Source organism: Hyaena hyaena, unplaced genomic scaffold (genome assembly GCF_003009895.1).
Source record: "Hyaena hyaena isolate Hyena2069 unplaced genomic scaffold, ASM300989v1 scaffold_78, whole genome shotgun sequence".
Lineage (NCBI taxonomy): Eukaryota > Metazoa > Chordata > Mammalia > Carnivora > Hyaenidae > Hyaena > Hyaena hyaena.
Window position 1 is genome coordinate 1,881,972 of NW_024080710.1, and position 24,656 is coordinate 1,906,627.

Here is a 24,656-nt window from a genome sequence, read left to right on the forward strand (position 1 = left end):
TTTAAGATGTAATCAATAGCGAATTACTAATAATCAGGAAAATGCAAAATAAAACTACAATGAGATAGTCATACTTTTCAGGTTGGTAAAAATGTAAAGCCTGACAATAACAATTGTGGGAAAAGTTAAGAGACCAGGAAACCCCCATGCTCTACTGACGGAGCACAGCTTGAAAAAAAAAAAAAACCCTTTGAAGAGTATCTAACCCAATCCAATAAAGTTAGAGGGAGGCACATCCCATGACCCAGCAATTCCTTCCGAGGTATATTCCTTATAGAAATGCTGGCACATGTGTACAAGGAGACATGAACAGGAAATACTGTGCACCTTATTTGTGATTGTGTAACACTGGGGAAAACTGAATGTTCATCACTAGTACAATGAATGAATGATTTGTGGCCTATTTCTGTAAGGGTATTATATAGAACTGAAAAAGAAACAAGAGTTACATGTATCAATAAGGATAGATCCAGAAATAGAATGTTGAGTAGAAAAGGAAATTGCAAAAGTACATTACAGTCTGAGTCCAGAAAAACCTGTGAGTTTCACAGTAATATCACTTATGATTATTAAAATATGTTCATATCATTGTATAATTAGATCTCTATTTGGATATGCATAATATATACCATGTCTATAAAAATGTGATATATATATACCTACATATATATACTATACCTACATATAACTCAGCAGGATGGGGATTTCCATTAGAAAAGGACAGAAGGGGAATGAGCACTAGAATGAATACATAAGTGGCTTTAGTTTATCTGAAATGTTTTATTTCTTTTCTTTTTTTAAAAAAAATTTTTAATGTTTTTTTTTAAATTTATTTCTAGGAGAGAGAGAGAGAGACAGCGTGAGCAGTGGAGGGTCAGAGAGAGAGGGAGTGACAGACTCTGAAACAGGCTCCAGGCTCTGAGCTGGCAGTCAGCACAGAGCCCAACGCGGGGCTCGAACACACGAACCGCGAGATCATGACCTAAGCGAAAGTCAGACGCTTAACCCACTAAGCCACCCAGGCGCCCCTGTTTTATTTCTTTTCTATGGGTGGTGAGTAAATGGATATTTAATTTGTTTTGGACAAAGCTTTGTACCTGAAATTCTTTTTGTTTCTGCCCTATAATATAAATGGACTTTATATTATAGAGTTTCTACCTTATAATATAAATATAAAAGAGTTGCTCCTTTGCTTTGTAATTAAAAGGAAGTGCATCAGAAATTTGCTAAAACTACAAACATGCTAGGTGAATGTTAAACACCACTGTACACAGTAGACCTTCAACAAATATTTGATAAGTGAGCACATGATTATCAAATCCACAAGATGCAGATTGATGGCCGAATGTAATGCATGCTGGTTCTGAGCCAAGGGCTGAGCCTAGCACTTACTTGCCTTGTTTTCATTAATCCTTACAACAGCCCTTTGAGATTGGTACTGTTATGATTATTCCCACTTTACAGAAACTACGACTGAGGCAGGAGGGTAAGCCCAGAGAATCAGCTAAGCAGCAGAGCGAAGAGTTGACTTCTCTCACTCATACTCAAGTAGTATGTGCACATCCAAGAAATTTATGGCTACCACCTAGCAACCAGCTATCACCTGGAAACTTGAATCCCTGGAAAGAAAGAATTGGTCTTTATTTTGGCTGAGAATTTCTCATAAGATTATTTCCTCCCCAGGAATGAGAACTCTGCTATGATATCTTTGTAACAAATTCCTGTGCCTCCTTCCCTGCACTGGCAAACCCTCAAAGACCAATTTGCAGGCAGTTGACTCAGAAGCATCTAGATCGTCTCAAGCAGTGGGATTCCTGCAGGCACTCCACAATAAAGTAAATTGGGCCACTGTGAGCTGAACAGTAATTGTACGCTCAGCCAGATTCTCCCAAGGCTCGGACTCCTTCCTGGGACCACAAAGGGCACTTCTGGAGGCCATGTTAACTCTTTGGGGCCCCTGGGGTGCTGTTTGATGCACAGAAGCAATCATTTACAGAATGGTACCATGGAGACCCCAAAGAGTTAAGGCTGTTTCCAAAAGGACCTAATTTTTCCCAAACTGGGACTTCCATGCTGAGAGAATATTGCTCAATATTTTAAAAAATTTTTACTCACATTATCTAAGCTGCACCATCATGCCTTGTGGCTGTCTCTCACACGGAAGAAAGAGAAAGGAAAATGACGCTGTGGTCCCCAAAGGAAAATGAGGAATGATAAAAGCTCTTGAGGGGCTGGGGGAAAAATCCAGCTTCTGAGTGACAGGACCCGGCTGGTTTTCAAGGATGGCTACAATGTTACTATGCCCTCATTACTACAGAGTTTGTAGGGTTGGTCCTTACTGGAGTTCAAAACATTTCAGAGACTTTATGTGAATTTCCTCTGCTAGTGTAACAAGGTGGACCCTCTCCTTTCTAAAAACTGATGTATCAAAACTTTGCTAACACACCAAAAATGTTTCTCTGAGATGGAAATAAACCGTGCTGCAGGCGCCACTCAGAGGTTGGATAGGTCAGGTGTGGGGGATGGGCTTAGGAATCCCCTGGGGCTTAATGGGTTAACAAGGCATAGGGAAATAAAAAGCCATAGGATGCTCACACCCCACCCAAGCTTGGGTAAACAGGATTGGCACCCTGAGAATAGGACTGTCCAAAGGCACCCCAAGAATAGGGAGATGCTGAACCCCCAAAATAGAAAGGGACAGGCAAAGGCCCCAAAATAGGAATGGGCACAAAGTCTCCCAATACAAAGGTATATGAGGTAAGCGAGATTCGACATGCAGGGCAAAAGTGCCCCTCAATTTAGTCCTAATGCAGAGAAGCTGCTTTCACAGGAGAAAGGGGCCAAGTTAGGCAAAACAAGTAAATTGGACTATAGACCCCTGCGCTGCAGGTGATGCAGCCCAGAGCAGAGATGGGTAACAAGAGGTGCCTTGTTAACCCTGAGGTTATTTTCCCCATCTGTCTTCTCCCCTAGGCTGGCTAAGATAAACAGACGTGGCGCCTCCTATCTGCTGTCAATAACGATCTGCCCGTCTGCCAGGCGGCAGGATTTTGTTTTATATTGACCCAAACCCCAAATAGTGTATATCTTCAAAAAAAATCCCTTTCCCTCAGGCCCATAAGTTGCTGTTCACAGTTTCTTTGTCTCTTTGTGCAAGCCCATCATGTTTGTAAGCCTTTTGATCCTAATAAATATGGGGTAAGGACCCTTATTCGGGGCTCTTGTCTTTTCTTGGACATGAGCCATCTCTCTCTCCTGTTTTTTAATCCTGCATCCCACTCTCTTGCTAAAATAAGAGAGGACTCTAGACCCAAAGTCTACGACAGTCAGGGATGGACAAGGAAGTGTATTTGCCTTCACTGTGCCCTCTGGACCCACTATACTTGGGAACGATTATTGATCATCCTTATTTTTCTATTTAATGTAACTCCTTTCTCTTCCATTGTCAGTTGGGTCCACATGTGGCTTATGTTAGAATGATGGGCCTCACTCAATGCCATAAACTCTGCACCACTGACACGGCTGTTAGTCTAAGAGTACCTGTACATATCTGTGTATCTGCACACGTGCACACACACACCCCTGCACAAACACACTCACTTCCAAGAACAACTGACTTAGTGTTCATTCCAATCCCTCCCCGCTAGGAAATGAATGATTCCTTCCACTGTTACCCACTGTCCTGGCTATAGATTGCTCTATAATAATCACCCCAAATTTGAGTGGCTTGTTTTCCTCATGGATTTGCAGCTGGGGTAGCTAACATCCACTTGCAAGATGGCACACTCACATGGCTGGCAAGTTTGGTGCTGGCTGTCAGCAGCAAGTTCAGGGCTTTGGTTCCTTTACACATAGGCTTTTACTCAGGGCTGCTTAGACCTCCTCACAACGTGGCAGCAGAGTTCTAAGGGTGATAGGAAGTGTCAAGTGACAGGAAGAGGCTGCAGGTCTCTTACAAGCCTGGGCCTGCACATGTCACTTTGGCCCTATTCCATTAGCCAAGCCATCACAAATCCACCCAGACTGCAGGGGAGGGGATGTAGATGTCACCTCTTGAAGGGAGCAATGAAGACCCATTCTTAGCATTTGTAACCTACCACATCCACAGATCTCCCTTTTCCCCCATGTGTCCCACACCAGGTTGTCTGTGTCAGACAGTGAGGAGTTTTACACTAATGGCCAGGCTTTCCCTATCTCGCTGCCTGTTTTTCCTCAAAGTACATATTCTGAGAACAGTCTTCAACAACTACGTCTATAGCTCTAGCTTTCCCCATGTTTCTTATTACCAAATATCTCTGTGCAGTGTGGGGACCTGAAGTGGTTGTTTTTCCCCAAAAGCAAACTCAACCAAAGGCCAAAAGGACCTACCCACGCCTTCGTGGTGGGACCTACCCACCAAGAAGATGAATGCCTTCTTCTCCTGGTATGAGATCCTATGATAGGAAGGGTTCTAGAAAGACCAAAGCCCAAGGCTCCTGGCATGAAAACAACAACAGTCCACTGAATCCTTCCTAAAAACCCTGTTCTGCACACTGAGAAGTCATTAGCCCTGTGCTGCTTCCTGTGTGATGCAATAAAACCTCCTTGTCTGCAAAATCCTGTAGCTATCTAAACATCACATGTATAGGGGATGACACCCTTTTTGTACCCAAGGGGAACGTGGATACTAGCCAGGCAGAGCCATATGTCCACTGAGTCATGGGACAGGGAAAGAATCCAAATGAGTTCTGCTCTACAAAAACCCTAGCATTGCCCGAGGGAGCCCAGGGGTGAATGACACAGACCTGGCCAGATCGTCCAGGTTAAGTGCCGTTCCTCACTAACAACTGGGTGACCTTGGCCAAGTTGTGCGACGTCTCTAAACCTCTCTTTCCTCATTTACAAGGCTGAGATAAAAATGGCACCCTCTTCATGGGGTTATTATGAGGGCTTATAAACACTAAACAAAATGCCTTAGTTTAGGTAGTTAGAGCTTGGTGACTATTACTAGTGATTATCTGGCTAAGAACTCCTCCTTGACGTATGGAGAGGAGCGAGGGAGACTGGTTGGGGGGGAGAGCCTATATTTCTAGATGAAACTTTCTTTCTGACTCATCCTTTCAAAGCAGTTCCTTGTCAGGGGTCCGATGCCCTGAAATTCCATTAGGCTCTTCCTTATTACCAATAGCATAACCCAAATGTTGAGTGGGTTCACTTTTTAACAACCCCACAGCTATTCTTCACCTTGGGAGGCAATGGGGCTAGAGGTACTACAGAGCCAACCAAGTGCATCCTTGTACTTGCCTAGCAGTTAATGCAAAGTTAAGGAAAACCTTGTGCTCCACTGTGGGCTCTGGGGAATCAAATGTGAGAGAAAGCCAAAGAGGCTAAAGGGAAGTTCTTTGGGAAGAAGATATGAAAGCAGCAGCTCTGAGGGGGCCTGCCACACAAAACAATGCCTGTTATGAAATCTCAAGACTCATTAAGTCAAGGTACGTGGCAGCCCCTCCCTTTTCCTCCACCCTTTCCCCTACCCAGCACTTGCACCTGCTTGCTCGCTCTCTCTCTCTCAAAGAAACAAACAAAAAACAATAAAATTCCAGATCATCATTTTCCTTGGGCCCAAAGTGAAAAGAGTCAGGTATAGAGAATTGAGCTCCATCCAACAAAGTAGTCCAAGACTCTTTTATATACATTCAGCTGTCTCAGAGCCCAATGGGGGCATGGTTGCCATGACAACCAATGCATGACTAAGGCTTTAGCATAACTTTTGAAATCCTATTTCCAAGAGGATTCTTTATAGACAACCTTGAAGAACACTGTTTTGTGGTTATAAAAATCAGAACAGAGTGGTTTCAAGGTTGACTTCTTATTTAAGGACCTGTATTCCAATGGATGTTTTTAGTTGTCAGATTTTATCTGCACTATACTGAAAAGGAAAGAAAGAAAGAAAGGAAGGAAGGAAGGAAGGAAGGAAGGAAGGAAGGAAGGAAGGAAGGAAGGAAGGAGGAAGGAAGGAAGGAGGAAGGAAGGAAGGAAGGAAGGAAGGAAGGAAGGAAGGAAGGAAGAAAGAAAGAAAGAAAGAAAGAAAGAAAGAAAGAAAGGAAGGAAGGAAGGAAGGAAGGAAGGAGGAAGGAAGGAAGGAAGGAAGGAAGGAAGGAAGAAAGAAAGAAAGAAAGAAAGAAAGAAAGAAAGAAAGAAAGAAAGAAAAGAAAGAAAGAAAGGCAAAAAAAACCCCAGCTTCTGATTTTCCCCATGTTACTTTCTACTACCAAATTTTTTTAAAGTTTGTTTATTTATTTTGAGAGAGAGAGAATTCCAAGTAGGCTCTGCACTCTGCATGGAGCACAAAGCAAAGCTCAATCTCATGACTGTGAGATCATGACCTAAGTGGACATCAAGAGTCAGATGCTTAACTGAATGAGCCACCCAGTTGCCCCTCCATTACCAGCTCTTAATTAAGAAGCTTGAGGTCTCTGGCTCTGGTGGAGAGTTAGCAGTTAGAGCTTAACAGAAACAACATTTTTGTAGACATGTAGAGCTTAATAAAACAATATAGATTTTAAGAAATGATAAAAATTCTGCCTCTGCAGGGTTCATCAGAGGTGAGCTCCAGGGACTCAAAACATACCAGATTATGTCAGCAGTTTGGGGTATGGTGGAAATGGTATCTCAAACTACACATACACAGTTAGTATCCTAGAGGATGGTGGAAAGGTAACAAGGACCAGGTCTGCTCTGCATGTGCTGGGAACTTTACAGTCATTACTTAATCTTGCCCTCACAGATTTCTAGCAAAGTGTTATTGATTCAACTTTACAGATGAAGAAACTGAGGTTCACCAATATTTAATCATTTGTTCAAGGATGCACAGCTATGGAGCCAGGACTTGAGACACCTGCTCTTTTTGGCCCATAAGCCCGTGTGTTCAACCAATAGGGCCATTATGTCTCTAGTTGCAAGAACAGGGCCTGGGAGGCATGAACCGCTATCGAAGTTTAGTAATAGGAACTGCTTGCTCTGCATGAGGTCACAAGCTCAACTGCCTACAGGTCAGGTAGCATAAATGAGTATTGTGTGTTGGGTGAAAGATATTGGGCAATGGGAGACTGGCAGAAACTGAGAAATGGAGACCATCTTCTGTCTAAAAAGGGTGCCCCTAACCATCTCCACCCAATTATCAGTATTGCATCTACCAACATTTTCAAGAGAAAACTGGAAATCTGATTTTCATGTGAAAACTTTTCACTTTGATAAAATGGCCTCGAAGTCATTGTCAGCCCCTACATGCCAAACAACACTAACTGGGAGTTATTTAGTGTCCTCCACACTCTGGATTAAATCCTCCATGACAGTAAAACCTCTATCTGTCTTCTTAACGCTCATAGCCCCCCGCACCAGCACCGGGTATACGAGCTTAATGAATATATGTATAACAAATGAATGAACCTCAAATCAACAATCTGGAAAGACATAAAGAAGGACCAAGCCCTAGCTCTTGAATGAGAGTCCTTTCCAGAGCTATGGCTGCCCTGACGGGTAGGAAAGAGACAAGGCAGTGGCTGAAACCACTCACTTCCCAGCAAGTTTTGGTGGAGGGCAGAAGGTTGCTCACATTTTTCCTTCCATAAAGCAAAGTTGACTTGAGAACTAGAGGAGACAAAACCACCCCCCAGAAGCTGGGGTTATCAGGGCAGGGAGGGCTAGGAAACCTGAGCTGTCTCCTAACCTAGTTCTTTTCCAGTACATTCCCTACGCCCCAGTTATCCAGTCTGTGAAATGAAATAGATGGGGCATAACAAGTCCAAAAGATGCAGGAAAACAATGAATTAATGGATGGTAAATTACTTGGTAAAATTTTTTACAGAAAAACATGCCTAGAAATATGGTCTCAAGAAGATTCCCTTCGTTGGAGATCCTTAAATATCTCTGGTTAATAAGTTAGATGAAGGATATCAACAAGGGGGTTTCCCAATAAAAACCTGCCAAAATCTCCGTCTGCCTTAATCTAGTCTCAAATGTGAAAGGATCTCATATTCTCTGTGCTTTGAATGCAGCTATATGTTTTTTAATAACCCAAAATCAATAGTTAAACAAAAACTAAGTTCTCACGAAAAGTTTCCAATTCTGAAACTTAAACTCCAATATATTTCTCTATAAAGCAGACCTCTTTGGCAGGACCTTTGCTCTGAGACAACAAAGGGAATCTTTTGCACCCAAACTGTCACCAGCTGCCACTGGCCAGAATGGCAGCCCAGTGCCTGGGCTTCCCTCATGGGCCTGTGACCAAGGTCTCCCAAGCCCCACTATTGGCATGCTGACATTTGAGGTTACCCACCTTCTCTCTGCACCCCAGGAAACACATTCCCTTCCTAGCTTCAGAGGAGCTGGTCTTTCTCTGGCTCCCGTGTTGGGATTGTGATTGAACAATATAATTTTTTTAAACTAAGGAGACAGTATTACTCAAGAGCCAACTGTCCTTTCCAACTCTTCCTCATCCTGGAGATGAGCTTTGCTTGCCATCTTTATTAAATAGCAAAACACTCCCCTCTAAGCAACCCACCAGGGACCACTTATGATGATATTAAAACCACCAACTCCAGCTTCCGATCATCCCAGAAGTGTTCCCCAAAGCACCGTATCATCTTATGGTTTCAAAAATAAGAATACCGACCTTTAGGAACAGTGGGAGAAGATTCAACAGGCTCTGCTGATGTTCAGCGGGGCTTCCGTGAGCCAACTGCTGGTATTCCAGAAACTTCCTTTCTAGCATCTCCCAGAGAGCAGTGGGACCCGGAGACTGCCCTCCATGTGGAAAGTCAGGCTGAGCAACATCAGGCTGGCCTTCATTTTTGGAACCTGGACACTCAGCTCTGTCCTCAGTTCTTGAAACATCTTCTGCCTCCATGCCTTAGCAAAGCAGATCTGAATTCAGAACAAAAAACAAAAATGTAAAGTCCTGTCGCAGCACTTCCTGATGAAGCTGATTGTGAGACAAGGTACTGTACTCATTCGGTTCAGTTCCTATTGAGGATGGTTCCTCTAAGAATATGAAACTGACTGAAATAGGAAGACTTTTTAAAAAAGAGATTCTGACTTACATGTGACTTATATTGACAATCTCACTTGTGTCAGGCATTGCTTGCTGGACTCTACACAGATTCATGAGAGAGATGGGCACTCTTATTTTCTCTATGTAAGGAAGGAAATTGGCTGGGCCAAAGGCATATGCGCAGGTAGATGTCCAGTTAAAATGCAAACCTTTAACATCAAAGCTTGTTTTTTATTTTTATTATGTGATGCAACACCTCTTTTAAAAAGCAGAGTAAGTAGAAGGGAGATATGTAAACACCTCTCCAGTATTTGTACAAGCATGCAATTCTGTATCTTCAATTGTAACTTCCTCCTACCACATGAGTCTAAAAGGATATAGGTTTTTCATTCTCAGCATTATTTGGTTTATATTCAATATTTTTAGAGAACTTTGTCCTCAGAAAGACTCTAAACCCCCATGCTAACTTAAAGAGCTCCTTTATTAGTGCACACACGGGTGATTTGTGCAAGCTGGAGATCGTGGGTCAGTAGACATGAGGACAAGAATGTATGCAATGAAAATAGCCAAAGATTGGGGCGCCTGGGTGGCTCAGTCAGTTAAGCGTCCGACTTTAGCTCAGGTCATGATCTCACGGTTTGTGGGTTCAAGACCTGTGTGGGCTCTGTGCTGACAGCTAGCTCAGAGCCTGGAACCTGTTTCAGATTCTGTGTCTCCCTTTCTCTCTGACCCTACCCTGCTCACACTGTCTCTCTCCCTCTCTCAGAAATAAATAAAACATAAAAAAAAAAATTAAAAAAAAAAAGAAAATAGCCAAAGACTGATTTGCCAGATGGGTAACCTTGAGAAGGCACCTTTATTTGCATCCTTGACTTTTTCAGTTGTCCCAGTCTTTAGTTGAGTCACGACTGACTCACAGCACAACAAATACTTGTTTGTTGTTTGTCAGGAGTACGGGAAACTCCAAGCAGAGCCCAGAATGTTCAGCTTTCTTATGAGAAGCCCTCTTCAACCACAATGTCACCAGGCAGGACTCCATCCTGGAGTCTGCTTCGTGACCAATAACCACCAATCATGGGGCAGTGACCAGACGGGTGGGCACAGGAGATGGACTGGCCAATAGTTTGCTCTGGGCTACGACATCTGAGGGGGTATGTCACACTTTATTTTTAGCCCAGTACATACCCCCCTGCAGGCTAGAACGGGGGTGAACTAAGGGCCATGTGACCAGACGAACTATCCCTCTTTGAATCATTCTCCCCCTTTATGTACACAACTCCATGAGTCCCTGATGCTTCTTCCAACACACGCACTTACTACTTCATTTTCTTGTTACAAAAACCATGTAACAGTTCATGTCAAAGTAGGAAGGAACAGAGTATCAGGAAGCATATCAGGTATTGAAGTAAAAAGCAAACCGACCTTGAAAATTCCCTGAGTGGACAAAATCAGTTCAGTCCGACAAGCAAAGCTTAATTTAACTTATTTTGCAAACCTAACTTGATCTGAATCATTTCTTGCTTAGACCTCTGAAAATCAGAAACAAAACTTAAACCATTTTCCAAGACTGATATGAGGCAACCGCTGACCAATTTCCTGTCATTTCAGAAAATTCTAATATTATAACCAATCACTGTGAAAAATAATCAGTGCCCTCTCCCTATATAAGCTGCTTTATAACAATATACACCTGAGCAAAGTGTTTCCACTTGGCAAACTTGTCTTTTTTGGTATGTGCAGAGTCAGTTTTCACTGATTAGTACTTCAGTGATTCATTGGTTTTACTTTGCCTATTTCTGAGCCTGCGACACTAACTTGCCCCTTCCCAGAAAATGATTGTTGATATTCCGTGTTTATCTATGAATATGTTGTTTGATTTAAAAACAAACAAACAAACAAACAAACATAAGCATAAGGGCACCGGGGTGGCTCAGTCAGTATCCAACTCTTGATTTCAGTTCAGGTCATGATCTCATGGTCTGTGAGTTCCAGCCCTACATCGGGCTCTGCGCTGATAGTGTGGAGACTGCTTGGGATTATCTCTCTCTCCCTCTCTCTTTTTTCCTCCTCTGCTCGTGCACTCTCTCAAAATAAATAAACTTTAAAAAAAACCATGCTCCTAATATTGTTGAAGCAAACTTTTTATTTATACTTTTTGCTTTTGATAGTTGGTTAGCTGGGGTTTAATAGGAGTTTTATTGGTTTCCTTTGTTGGGTTGACCCTCAGGGGCAGGTGGTGAGGTGCCACACATTCCAGCACAGTCTTCCCTGAGCTGGACCATGTTCCTGGCTGGCTTTGTCAGTTTATTCACTTATTTTTTAGCCTTCCTTTCCCCACTCACATTCCCTTCTTCCCCATCCCACCCACCTCACCTGCTTAACAAATGGGTCTTTATAAAACATGACATAGGCGGGGGGCTCCTGGGTGGCTCAGTCAGTCAAGCACGTAACTTCTGCTCAGGTCATGACCTCACAGTTCATGAGTTAGAGCCCCATGTCAGGCTCTGTGCTGACAGCTCAGAGCCTGGAGCCTGCTTCAGATTCTGTCTCCCTCTCTCTCTCTCTCTGCCTCTCCCCACCTTGTGCCCTCTCTCTCTCTCTCTCTCTCTCTCTCAAAAATAAACCTTAAAAAAAAAATGACACCAGTGACATGATTTCTGAATACAGGCATTTTGAGTCCTTGAATGACCTTCTGCATCTTTTCTGCAGCTCACTTTTTCACTCAGCATTGTGCCTTGAGACCTAGCATGTGCCTCTGTGTTTGTCAGCTGTGTTCCTTCCAACTACTGCCTCATGTTACAATATGGGCAACGCATGCCTCTTTGATTTTTCGCTCCATGGTCATGGCCAGATTGCCCATGACTTCCTGTACTACACTCAGTTTTCTCCCAGATATTCCCATGTGAGCCCCTTCATGGGGCTGTGCTAAGTCAAGGGTATACACCTGCTTCATTCAACTAAATACCATGAACTAAGATGCTTCCAGAAAGCTGGCACCAGGCCACACTTTCCCCACAGGCTCCTCTACCATCTCACCAATTACCCACCCTCTAATGTTTGCCAATCTGATTGAAGTAAAGTGATACCTCTTTGTCATTTTAATTTGCATTTCTCTAAGGAGTCTGAGCATCTCAGATGCCTGTTAGCTCTTCGCAGCTCCTCTTCTGTGAACTGACTATTCATAACCTTTGCTTGTTTTTCCTTGACTGTCTTTTTCTTGTTGCTTTGAGAGAGTATATTCTATTTTTTTTTAATGTTTTATTCATTTCTAGGAGAGAGAGAGAGACAGCGTGAGCAGGGGAGGGTCAGAGAGAGAGGGAGTCACAGACTGAAACAGGCTCCAGGCTCTGAGCTGGCAGTCAGCACAGAGCCCGACACGAGGCTCGAACCCACGAACCGCGAGATCATGACCTAAGCGAAAGTCGGACGCTTAACCGACTAAGCCACCCAGGCGCCCCTGAGAGAGTATATTCTAGAAACTTGTCCCTTGTTGGTTTTACAAATCACAACTATCTCTTCTCAATCTGTTTTTCTTATAACTTAGTTTATCATTTTTTTGTCACAAAAAAGTATCATGAATCTTTTCCATGTTGCTAAAGGTCCTCTACATCTTCATTTTGTTTTATTTATTATTTATTTTTAAGAAAGATAGAGAGGGTGCAAGATGGGGAGGGACAGAGAGAGAGAGAGAGAGAGAGAGAGAGAGAGAGACTCTCAAGCAGGCTCCACGCCATCAGCACAGAGCCCAACGTGGGGCTCAAACTCACGAAACTATGAGGTCATGACCTGAGGTGAAATCAAGAGTCAGATGCTTAAGCGACTGAGCTACCCAGGAGCCCCCCATCTTCACTTTGAATGACTTACAGTGGCTGTAGAGCCATGCTGATCGTTCATGTCATTAATCCCCTAAACTTGGGTATTTAAGTAGCTTCAAATTATTCACTACTATAAACAATACTATAATGATAGACCTTGTGTCTAAGCCTTTCTGTATAGCCATGATTAAATAATAGATTTAATACATTCTTAAAGCTCCTAGAATGGAAATAGCTGGATCTTGACACATATTTCCAAACCACTTCTCCTTAAACACTGCATAAATGTATAGGCCTCTGACCAAGAAGTGTTCACACTTCCTTACTTGTCATTTTTCAATTCCTGCTCATTTGGTAGGTTACAAAGCAAGAGTATCATGCTCCCCGCAGCAGCACGTGCACACACACAAAAACAATGGCCTCTCTGTTGCATCTCACCGCATATTCTGCGGTACTCTTTCTGTCTGGCTGCTGCTCAGTCTCCTTCAGGGGCCCCCGCAGTGGTTTTCTGGAGTCAGATGTCAAGTGTTCTCATTTCCTGCCTTCCCTATAGAAGATCTCAGCTACTCACCTGAGAGCCTTGTATGTATGGAAGTCACTGCACATATGTCAGGGGTTGGCACAGTGTAGATGTTCAATGAAATGTCACTGTATGAATGAATGAATGAACCTATATGTTGATGGCACCCAAATCTTTCTCTCTGTAGTTTAGACCCCTCTTCACAATAAGTATTTTCCCCCTCGCTCCAAGAGATCTCTACTTAGATTTCCTCCAGACGCAGACAGTCCCTGTGTCCAAATCACTATCTCCATCACCAACAGGGCCAGCACAGACATCTCAGTGCACAGGATGGCTGATAGAGCCATGTGTTGCCTCCACCCGGTTTTGTGGCCACACCTCTGGGCGCTACTAATAGATTCATCCGATAACATGCCGCAGTAGGCTTGATGCCACACCACATTTTCAGAATAGGCAGGTGAGAAGATAAAGTGAAAGTGTGGTCCTGGGGAGAGTGGCTGGATGTCCGGGGGAGATGTCAGAAACCACTCCAGATTTCCTCTGAAATGAAGAAGCCGTATTTACTGAAGTGAAACACTTGAATGACATTTCCTTGAATAGAGATGTTTTAAAAACAAGAATTTCTAACAAATGTGGATCCATGGAATCCCATGGAAAAGTTGTCTAATCCACATAGCAAGGTGTGGCCATCCCCTCTCTTGGTTCAGTTTTATTTGCAAAAGGAAGTTAACAGGGAGTAATTGACCTCTCAGGGCTACGCAAAGAATGGCAAGAAGAAACCATTCTAATCCACTTCATTGTCAAAAGTGCTTTCTTGTAAGAAGGTGCTAACACTTTCTGATCCAGGACAAAACAGGCTAAGTTGGAGGGAGGTGCACTGGGGTGGGGCTGGCATTAGAGTGAGGCAAATAAGATACTCACTTCAGTCACAAGATGTAAGGGGAATGCCAAAAATCTCAATAGTCAAGGAAAATAACATTTTAATGTTATTTTGGCCTTAGTGACTTACAGACTCCAAGCCTCAACGCATGCACCTATAAAATAGGAACAATATCTTCTTACAAGGCTATTGGAAGGGGCGCCTGGGTGGCTTAGTTGGTTGAGTGTCCAGCTTCAGCTCAGGTCATGATCTCACAGTTCATGAGTTCAAGCCCCACATCAGGCTCACTGCTATCAGCACAGAGCTTGCTTCAGATCCTCTGTCCCCCCTCTCTGCCCCTCCACCACTTATTCTCTCTCTCTCTCTCTCTCAAAAATGAATAACATTTCTAAAATAGAAAGAAATGAATTTGAAAAATAAAACAAGGTTGTGGAAAGAGTTCAGAAAGTGAACATATGAGGGGCGCCTGGGTGGCTTGGTCCGTTAAGCGTCCGACTTTCGCTTAGGTCATGATCTCGCGGTTCGTGGGTTCGAGCCCCGCGTCGGGCTCTGTGCGGACTGCCAGCTCAGAGCCTGGAGCCTGTTTCAGAGTCTGTGACTCCCTCTCTCTCTGACCCTCCCCTGCTCACGCTGTCTCTCTCTCTCTCTCTCCTAGAAATAAATAAAATATTTAAAAAAAAAAAAAGTGAACATATGTGAGAGCACCTCCAGCACAGGCTAGATGTGTGTAAAGTGCCTGTTCCTCTTCCCCTGCGCACCCACTTGCATTGTGTGTGCTGCTGCCTTGAGGTTCCTAAAACCTGCCTACACTTCCCAGAGGAGCCTAAGTCCAAATAGCCCTCCGTGGGTGTGCTCTGGGGCCTCAGTCACTTTTGAGGGTCCAGCCTGTGGTCCAGGCAAGCTGCCCCCACCCTAAACCTAGTTTCTCTTCTGTATCACCCCCTCCTTGCTTGTCTGCTGAGTGTATCCAATCTTAGTTTTTCTCACAAGGCACTAGTTCAAATGGACAGCAGGACACTAAGTGAATGAAATCAAGGCCTTAGGGGTTCATCCGGGAGAGCACAGAGACAAGGCTAGAGGTGGGGAGCTGGCCATCTTGAAGATAAAGAATGGGAACCAGAAGCTGGAGCGCTGGCCCCGAGAGCCGGCCCCAGGGCAAGTACAAGAGCATGTGCAGAGAAGCCCTCCTGTGATGAGCATTCCTGTGGACAATGGTGGGGGCAGGGGGGGAGGTGCATATGAACAAGTGGTGCTGGAGGCTTCCTGAGCCTTGACACCCAGTTCCAGTGCAAGGACCAGCAGCCACCCGTAGTTTGGCCGCCCCAAGCCCTCTCCAGTTAACAAGTGTCCCCAAGGGCTGAAAGTACCCACAGGCAGAGAATAGCAGAGCCCAGGGCCCTACATCCTGCCTCAAATGACTTGGTTATTTCCAGAAGCTGCGAAATTCCCCCGAAGACTAATATAGGGACCCTGATTGACAGGAACTGGACAGGTTGCACCTGCCACGGCCCTCAACACTTCCTTTTTCTGATTCCAGTCCGAGCACTCCCGGCTAGCACACACCTCTGCGGTTTTGGCAACAGCAACAGAATATGGGAACTTGCCGTGTCTTGCAGGAGGGTCCCTGGTCCTGTATCTCACTATGTGTACTGACTTCCACATTGCCAAAAATGGTCAGGGAGCAGTTCCCCTGGCCAGATCCTCAAAGCTTAGCTATAACTGAGCTGTCACTGTCTGCACAAAGGCATGAGCCAGGGACAGCATGGGTGACAAGAAGCCCAGCCCCCATAATTGGGAGCTGCTCCATTGTGGGAATGCATCTGTGGCTCGCTGTCCACTAAAACACAGGGAGGTGTTGCTTGAGTACACATGGCCATAAACTGAACAAGCATCTGCTGACAGTCATCAATGTTCTCTAATCTTAGAAAACTTGTAAGGTAGGTATGATTATTCCCATTACATAGATGGGGAAAGCGAGATGCAGACAAATCGACATTCAGAGAAAATAGCTAACTTATCTGAAATCGAACTGCTAATAAGCATAAGAATCAAGGACAAATCCAGACTTTTTGACTTCAGTGCCCTTCATCCCCTTCCGCTGATCCAGGTTGGCTTGACACAGTTATCAACAATGGTAAGAATATATCTTGGGGGTACCTTAGGCAGTAGGCAGTAGCTGGAAAATCTAGGAGTCCCCTGGCTGGACTTGCAAAGGTGTTGCTGATCCCTGGCCCAACGAGGTCTGGTGCCAGGTCTGCTGTGTGGCCCCAGCTAACAGAACAGGACCCTGTGATTTCACTGTCCCCACAGGTAAGAGCTGATCTCTGGGAACCACAAGGCCAACGGTTGATTAGCACGGGCACAAGGTGGCCACCAGCTGGCCAGCCACTCCTGGGCTGCCACCAGCAGCATGCCCAGCATTAAACACTCACCCTCCAGGTGAAGCCACCGGAACTGTGGGTCTCTACAGCTTTCTCTGTGTGGCGGGTCGTTTGATTATTAAACATGTGCAGAGCGGAACTGCCCCTGGTCCACACCCTAGACTTGAAAGCTCACACTCAAGGGTGCAGGGAGACCAGCAAGGAAACAGACAGCATGGGGTAGGTGCTGGGTGGGGAGGAGCCTGGCTGCGGGGCACAGCAGAGGTTCGTGGCCCAGTCTGAAGAGAGTTGTGATGGTCTGGGAAGACTTCTTAGAAAAGATGGTGCCCATGTCGGGCACTGGGAGAGGAGAGCAGGAGTTGGTGCTCTGGAAGCCAAGCACTCCAGGCAGGATGTGCGTTCAGGGAAGAGGGTAGAGATTCAAAGAGGCTGGAGCACAGGGAGCAAGGAAGGGGAAGGGCGTGTGTGGCAAAAAGAATGCCAGTAATTTCCCTGTCATGTTCCATGCTGTGAGAGTTGCCGTGGGGTTCTCAGCATTGAGTGATGTGGACCGTGTAATGTGACCCCTGTTAGATTCTGGGCCTACCCAGAGGGCTCAGTCCCTGCCCCCAGGTGCTCACAACCTGAGGAAGGGGGTGGGGGCAGGTAGAGGGATGCCACAGTACAATGCCTGCAAGACACCCTTTAAAGCAGGAACCCAGAGCAAAGGGCACAGAGGAAAGGTTATTTGGGGTGAGAAGGGGTGAGGGTAGGAGATGGTAGCAGGGGTGTCACAGAAGCAGGGGCTTTAGAGAAGGAGGCTGAGGGGTGAAGAAATAAGCCCATGGGAGGGTTAGAGAGAACCGCTCCCTGAGGAAGGACACACAAAGTGATGAAGAGGTGAGGTCAAATTGCAGGGGGTTTTGCGTCACTGCAGGGGGGCGGGGGGGGCGGTAATGGGGTGGAGATTATATCACAAGGAAAGGCTCTCCAGACACTAAGCTGCCTCCATCCCATTCTTCACCTTCCAAATTCTTGGGAGGAGTGAAACCACCAGGAACTTTGAAGCATCCTTTACACTTCTCATACCACTAGTTAAGGTTCGAGAGATGAAAACATTTCCAAGGTTGGTGAGCCCACACAACCTTCCCGTTTAGCTTGTTGAATTTCAAGTATAATTTGGTTAGAAAACAAACAGAAAAATCACTATTTAAACCTGTAAACATATGTGGAAGTATGCATTCCTGACTTGTGAGGAATTAAGCAACTCCTAAGTCTAATGGAATTAATTAGTATATTAAAGAATTACAAAAAAAGCAAGAGCACAAATTGCCGACATCACCCATAAAGAAACCTACTAGTTTTCTTGGGCTCCCTTTCCTCTACCATGCTAGGCAGATCTGGATCCAGAAAATTCTGCTCTCAGGCTAATGAGAAAAAGAGACATTTTCAGATGCAACTTTCTCCTGTGATGCTTTTTCACCAAAATGCAAAGGAAATTCATTACTGGCAGCCAGGAAGCAGGGGTGTGAGACCCTTCTGTGACTGGCTACCCCACCTATAACATAAAGCACCTGGACTAGTGCTCCTTAAGGGTCTGCCCACCAATGAAGGTTTACTTTCCAAATTAGCTTCATGTTCAGAGCCTTCACATTTCTCTTCTGAGACCTGGATATGTGTTTAACTAGAATGAGTCTCCGACAACCTAGTCAGTTTCTGGATGTGTCAGGATTAATTTCTTGCCTAGACTTGATTCTTCTACATGCACAGGAAATGGGAAAATGGCACTGGGAAGGTGAGCCCACTGCTGCTTCATCTCTTTCTCAGCCTTGCCACAGCAGGCCTCTCTGTCCCCTCAATGTCTCCCACTCACCCCAGAGTGTCCTACTGGGGAGCACAGCCCCATAAGGTCACTCCCTTGGTTAACTGTCTTTAGTGGTTCCTCATTTTCTCAAGGAACACTCTCAGGCTCTTGGCCATCAATGATATGGTCCAACATCCTTCCTTGCCTGATCTCCCACTGCACTCCCAATGAGGTCTGGCCAAATGAACTGGTCACACTCATCATCTCATCCTTTGCCTTTACTCTGGAGTCTCTCTCTGGGATGCCCCTCCCTTGGCTCCACATAACGCAATCTCGCCGCCTTCCAAACACAGCTCCTGGCTGCCTCCTTGGCCAGGCATCTCTGATGCCCCAACCAAGAAATAACCCTCTTCTCTCCAACCTCCAAACTCCTGCTATCACCCAGCCATCCTGTAATTAGAAAGTAGTCACTGCCAGCATGTGACAGCACTTCTCAGTCGTCATTGCTACCTCCATCCTACAAGACTTCATTTAGTAATTACATATTCAGGGTTATGATCATTTCCAGGTGCAGGCGGAAGGAGGACCCCAGGAGTAAAAGTCACTTGTGCACAGTCACGGTGTGTGGACTCCAGCAGAATTAAAGTGAGCACTTTGTAATTCCCAAATTTATCAATACCTGCTGCCTGAAATAACCGCGGCAAACATCACTTTCTTCCTTGTGTGATCATTACTCTTGAATATGCTTTCCCTTTCTCATTCCTCCATTTCTTCAATTCTAAGTTTCTATCAGTTATAAAATGCCACAATTATGTAATTACTTTGAGAGGGAGGCGGCCGTCACATTAAATACGCAGGTCAAAACTGAGATTATTCAGACACTTCAAATGTTGTAAGGGAAGAAATATTTCATGGAACCTAGGTGATATTTTAGACAGGAGATTCTGAGAGAGATTCCTTCCCCCGTGCGGAAGCCGTGGACTCATTCTGGACCCATCCACTGATTTACAGAATTAAATGTTTCCTAGAGACAGGTATGTGAAAGGAAAAGCTAAAGATTACAAGACTCTGTATTCTGATTGCAGAGTATTGCCCCTGCTTTGTTTGTTTGTTTCTTTTCAATATCTGGACCTCCACCCATCCAATCTCCTGGCTCTCTTCTCCCTTCGCCTTGTTCAACCGTGGTGGCACCCCTTCCTCACCCACATCGGGGCAGCTGCTGCGCATGCGCTGGGTGCACTGCAAAAAATGCAAGCTTCAGGCACCTGTGGAGGAGGCAGATGATCCGCCGCAACGCCACCCCAGTGAAGGGCATACATTCTTTGGGCAGAAAGACAGAAAAAGAGCCCTGCCCTTAGTACAGGCATGTCCCAGCCTGCTGCTTTCTGCACATGGGGCCCATCGCTCCTTGATCTGGTCCACACCCAAAGAGCCAGAGGAGGAAGCCCGTGGGCTCGCTGTAGCATGCTCCGACCTTACTAAGTCCTGGTAGGCTCTGACCAACCTCATAACACAGTTTCTTCATGTATACATGCCTTTATTCACCTTCGCCTGCCTATTTCTTCATATTTTGTGCCTATCTTTTAAACTGTTATCCGAATGCTACTTGGGCAGCTTTCTTCTTAACATTAAGTTAAAAACACAAAAATCAACAAGTATGTCCCTTTTTTTGCATACTATATTTCACACGGAAGCATATTTTACTTATAACCAATGTATAGGCATTTTCATTGTATCAATTGTCCATCGTCATATCATAAACATAGTCTATGTTGCCTTTACCCATTATCTGTTCAATGACCAAGAATTGTGCTCTTGGTCGATTGCTTGCAACTGACTCTCTCATTCCCTAATAATTGGTTGCCCTAGGCCCATTGCTATCGGCAGTGCTGAGACAAAAAGGATCCCCATGCAATCTTACTGTTTGCTGTGAATCACCTTTGCAAAGACGCAAAGATGAAGTCTCAAAAGAAGGATTAACCATTTGCCAAAGGGGAAGAGCAGTTTTCACACTTCTGCACAAAGATCACTAATTCTTACCAGAAGTGTTTCCTCAGTTCACAATGAGGACAGGGCCTAATTCAAAGCTCAAGGGCTTTAAGTTCAAATCCCAGCTGAGTCTCTTACTGTCTGAGAGGGAAGGACCTCTGAGCTTCCATTTCCTCATCTGTAAATTGCGAGTAATGAAAGTGATCTCACTTGGGGGATTAAATAAGTTACTAATTCCAGTGCTCTGCCCAGTGTCTAGTTTACTGTACTTACAGTTATCTATTCTTCTATTAGTAAATCTATTCTTCTTACCCTCTATCCTTCCTTTCTCCTTGGAATTATCTGGGCCAAGTGACTTTTCACTTCTCTAACTTCCACCATTCTTGAACTGTTTCCCACAAAAACCTCTGGCCATGGAACATGAAGTACCTCTTAAGGGTACTGCCCTGAAGAAATACAAAGCCAGACACAAGTTCAAGCCACATGTGTAATTTAAAATAATCTTGGTAGCCACATTTAAAAAGTAAAAGTAAGGAGCACTTGGGTGACTCAGTCTGTTAAGTTAATCCCACTTCAAAAAGTATCTAGGACTCACCACTCTGACCACCTCTCATTATCTCTACTATCACCTTGGGGCCAGCCACCAATACCTCTAGCCTGAATTGGTACAAAGCCTTTTAACAGATAGTCTTGCTGCCCATAAAACAGCTAAAATGATTCTTCTTTAAAATGCAAGCATACATCAGCGAGTCAAAAAGGTGTATTTTTAGTGACAATTAAAATGATATAAAAATATACACCACTTAGGAACAACTCTAGACAAAATATGCACTATCTTATAAAGAAAGCTATAAAATGTTATTCAAATATTTTAAAGAACATCTAAGTAAATGAGGTTACAAATCATGTTCATGAATTGGAAGAGTCATTTTCATAAAGATATCATATCTCTCCGAATGGCATTTTCAATCAATCCTGGACATAGCTTTTTGTTGAATCTGATAAACTGTTTCTAAAATCATGTGAAGGAAGAATGTACCAAAAATGTCAAGACAGAATGGAAGAAGAAAAGTAACAGGATTCTTTTCAGATATCAAAATTTGTTCTAAGCCTAGAGTTAATCATATCATATACTATTGACAAAGGGATCAACAAATGAACAGAACAGAGAACCCAGAAACAGACCTACATATACATGACATCTTGATTTGTGATGGAGCAGATGTAGATCACTGGCTAAAGAATAGCCTTTTTAATTAGTAGACCTAAGACTCTTGATTATCCATATGGGGAAAAACAAAACAAAATTTAAAAAATCATTTTTAGATGAGACAGAACACTTAAATATGAAAGGCGAACTTATTTAAAAAAATAATGTAAGAGTAACTTTATGACTTCACAGTGGAGGCGGATTTCTTAGAGAGCATATGTGTATATCATAAAAGAACATATGAATAAATGAAGCTTATTTGAAATTAAGAAATTTGGTCATTAATAGAAATTGCAAAGAATATATGGAGACAATCACAAACAATAGACAAATGTTTACAATATACAGTTACAACTTACAACAGAGGCTTAATATCTGGACATGTATTAAATTATGGAAAATCAACAGAGTAAAGACAGATGGCCCCAGGGAGACATGGGCAAATGATTTGAACATAAAAAAGAACCCAGAATGGCCAGTAGGCATATAAAGAGATGCTCAACCTTCACAATTCAGGAAATGCAAATTAAAAACATAGATATGTTTTCATTTTCACTAGATTGGCAAAAATTAAAACTCCAGCCATATCAAATGTTGGTGAAAATGTGGAGCAACAGAAACTTCAATGTGTTGCTCGTGGGTGGGTAAAATGATGCAATTGGTTCAGAAAGCATTTTGGTATCATCCAGTAAAGGTGAAGATATGTAAACTCCGTGACCCACCAATTCTACTTTTAGGGGATATACCTTAGGGAATCCTCACACATATTCTGGAATATATGCACAAGGAGAGCCCTGGCAGTACTTACAAATGCTGAGCACCTAGCAGCCTATAATAGAAAAACAAAACCAAAAGCCTAAAAAAAAAAAAATCCCAAGTGCCCATTATCAGCACTAACTCGGGGAAGTACACTGAGATATATTTATACATAACAGAATACTATACAGCAAGCAGTAAACATGAATGAATTAGAGGCACGTGCAACAATATGAAGGACTTCCAGAAACAACATTGGGAGCAAACAAAGCAAGTCTTAAAAAAAATATTTAATTCCTATTTACAAAGTTCAAAAACATGCAAAACTCACATGTATTTAGCAATTTAAATATATGAGGTAAAAATATAGAGAAAGGCAAAAGAACAATAAGCCCTGAATTCTGAGAAACCGTGTTTTCTGACCAGAGAGAGAAAGGACAAGCCTGTGAAGGACCTCAGAGATGCTAATGATCTTTCTTTTAATTTCTTAAGTTTATTTATTTACTTTGAGACAGAGAGAGAGAGCACAGGGAAAGGCAGAGAAAGGGAGAGAGCAAATCTCAAGCAGGCCTATATGGGGCCTGAACCTACAAACCATGAGATCAAGACCTGAGCCGAAATCAAGAGTCAGATGCTTAACTGACTGAGCCACCCAGTCACCAGTCTCTTTAAAGAACACACTTAGGTGATACTTTTTATACCCTATACACTGTTTCTAAATTTTCTATAAACTCAACATTGAGAAGCTCCCTAAGTCTGAGGGAGTACAGCCCAGGAGCTCACACTGAACAGGAAGGCCCTCCTCCCCTCTCTGGCTGGGTCACCTGGCCTGCCCCTCACTGCTCTCTGCCCCACTGGCCTCCACCAGGCCCCCTCCAGTGCACCTTGACATACATTCTCCATTCCCCTGCCAAGAATATTTCTCAAAAACCACAGGGCTCAGACTCTCCCTTCCTTCAGGCCTCCACCCAGAAGGCATGCACATTCCAGGCCTCCTGACCCCCTCCTCCCAGCCCTTGGCATTCCATCCCACTTCAGCCCATCGCGCCAAGCACAACCGACCCCGTCCACTGGCCCTGAGGCCTTTAACAGTGCCTGGCAGGAAGTGGCTCTCAATAAGTATTTCTCGAAATTTCTTGAATAATTAAATGAATGATTATGCAGAAAGTCATGTCAGCATCAAAGTTTCCTTAGGAGTAATACTTGAAATCCTTAGTTGCTGGCTTAGCTCCTCCTGGCTTCACAGAAGCTGGGACAAAGGATTGGGTCAGTGTTCTATAACGTATGATTTCAGGAGAAGAGAAAAGCAAATTCTTTGCAAGCCAGAGTGTCCTGCTGAATCAGCAAATGTTGGTGTTTCTATGGTTTCATGTGGTAATTCACATGAGGAAAGGGAGGCACCAAGAGGCACCTACTTACCAGACCCCCGGGGAGTGACCACAGGACCAGATCACAAAGCTACTAGCTCTCTGGGTGACCAGGCTGAAACTGCCCACGCTGCTCAACACCCTTCGGAGGCCCACACAGGGGGTCGGGTCAAGGAGTCTCACGGGCAGTCCCCCTTCTCCATCCCTGGGAATTAGCACAGACAGGCACACATCCAGCCTCTCCCTGGTGTGGCGGGTCACCTTCCTTAGCAGAAACGTGGGAGAAGATTTGACCTGAGGTGGGAAAACGAGGAACAGAGCTGGAGCCCAGCCGGGCTCGGCACACTCCTACAGTGACGGACACCCCAGCCGATCCGGGCATCAGAGTGGCCCTGCACCGCCCCCCTGCCCCCTCCTTGCCCCCCCCTCCCTGCCACACATGCTTCCTGCTCATCAGCTCACCTCTTCTCCCACATCCACAAACCCAGATCAGCCACTGAAATCCTATGTGTTCCAATGCTCAGCTTTCCAGGAGGCGGCTGGGAGGCCCCACCCTGATCGACAGGACCTCCATGACTGGCCTGGTGGCCGAGAGAAAGGTGACCTACCCAGAGGTGTGGCGGTCAGGGCCTGCAGACGTCAGGAGGCACGGGTGCCCCCGTATTGGCACACAGTCCCTCAGGCCTGGGAGAAGAGGGCTCGGCCAGCATTGTTAGTCTCCAACAACGTTTCAGTATGAATCACTTGAGCTGCGTTTCTGCTCATTTCCTGGAGAAAGCAGAAGTGGAGAGTCAGCAGATGCCTGTTCTCCCCATTACCCAGACAGCGACAGAACTGCCTGGGTTCTGGTGGGTGACTCGGGCCCTGAAGAGGCATGAGGGGTCCCTCAGGGGACTATGCTCAGTGGTCAAGCAGTGCTGGCCA

The 24,656-nt window shown here is 44.6% G+C and overlaps 1 protein-coding gene across 6 annotated transcripts in view; it reads right to left on the reverse strand.

Moving 5' to 3' along the window:
- The window catches only part of WDFY4 (WDFY family member 4), a 292,803-nt gene extending 268,362 nt beyond the window's left edge, over positions 1-24,441 (reverse strand). For 4 of the 6 annotated variants that reach the window (XM_039233716.1, XM_039233717.1, XM_039233713.1 and 1 more), the window contains exons 1-3: positions 24,195-24,317; positions 23,785-24,026; positions 8,654-8,904 (exon numbers count right to left, since the gene is read on the reverse strand). In XM_039233716.1, the coding sequence (XP_039089647.1) occupies positions 8,654-8,887 (234 nt within the window). In that variant the 5' untranslated portion in view covers positions 8,888-8,904; positions 23,785-24,026; positions 24,195-24,317. Of the gene's footprint in view, positions 1-8,653; positions 8,905-23,784; positions 24,027-24,194; positions 24,318-24,340 lie in introns of those variants that run through there. The other 2 variants (XM_039233714.1, XM_039233715.1) reach the window with 2 other exon arrangements.
- Between the last annotated feature and the right edge of the window lie 215 nt (positions 24,442-24,656).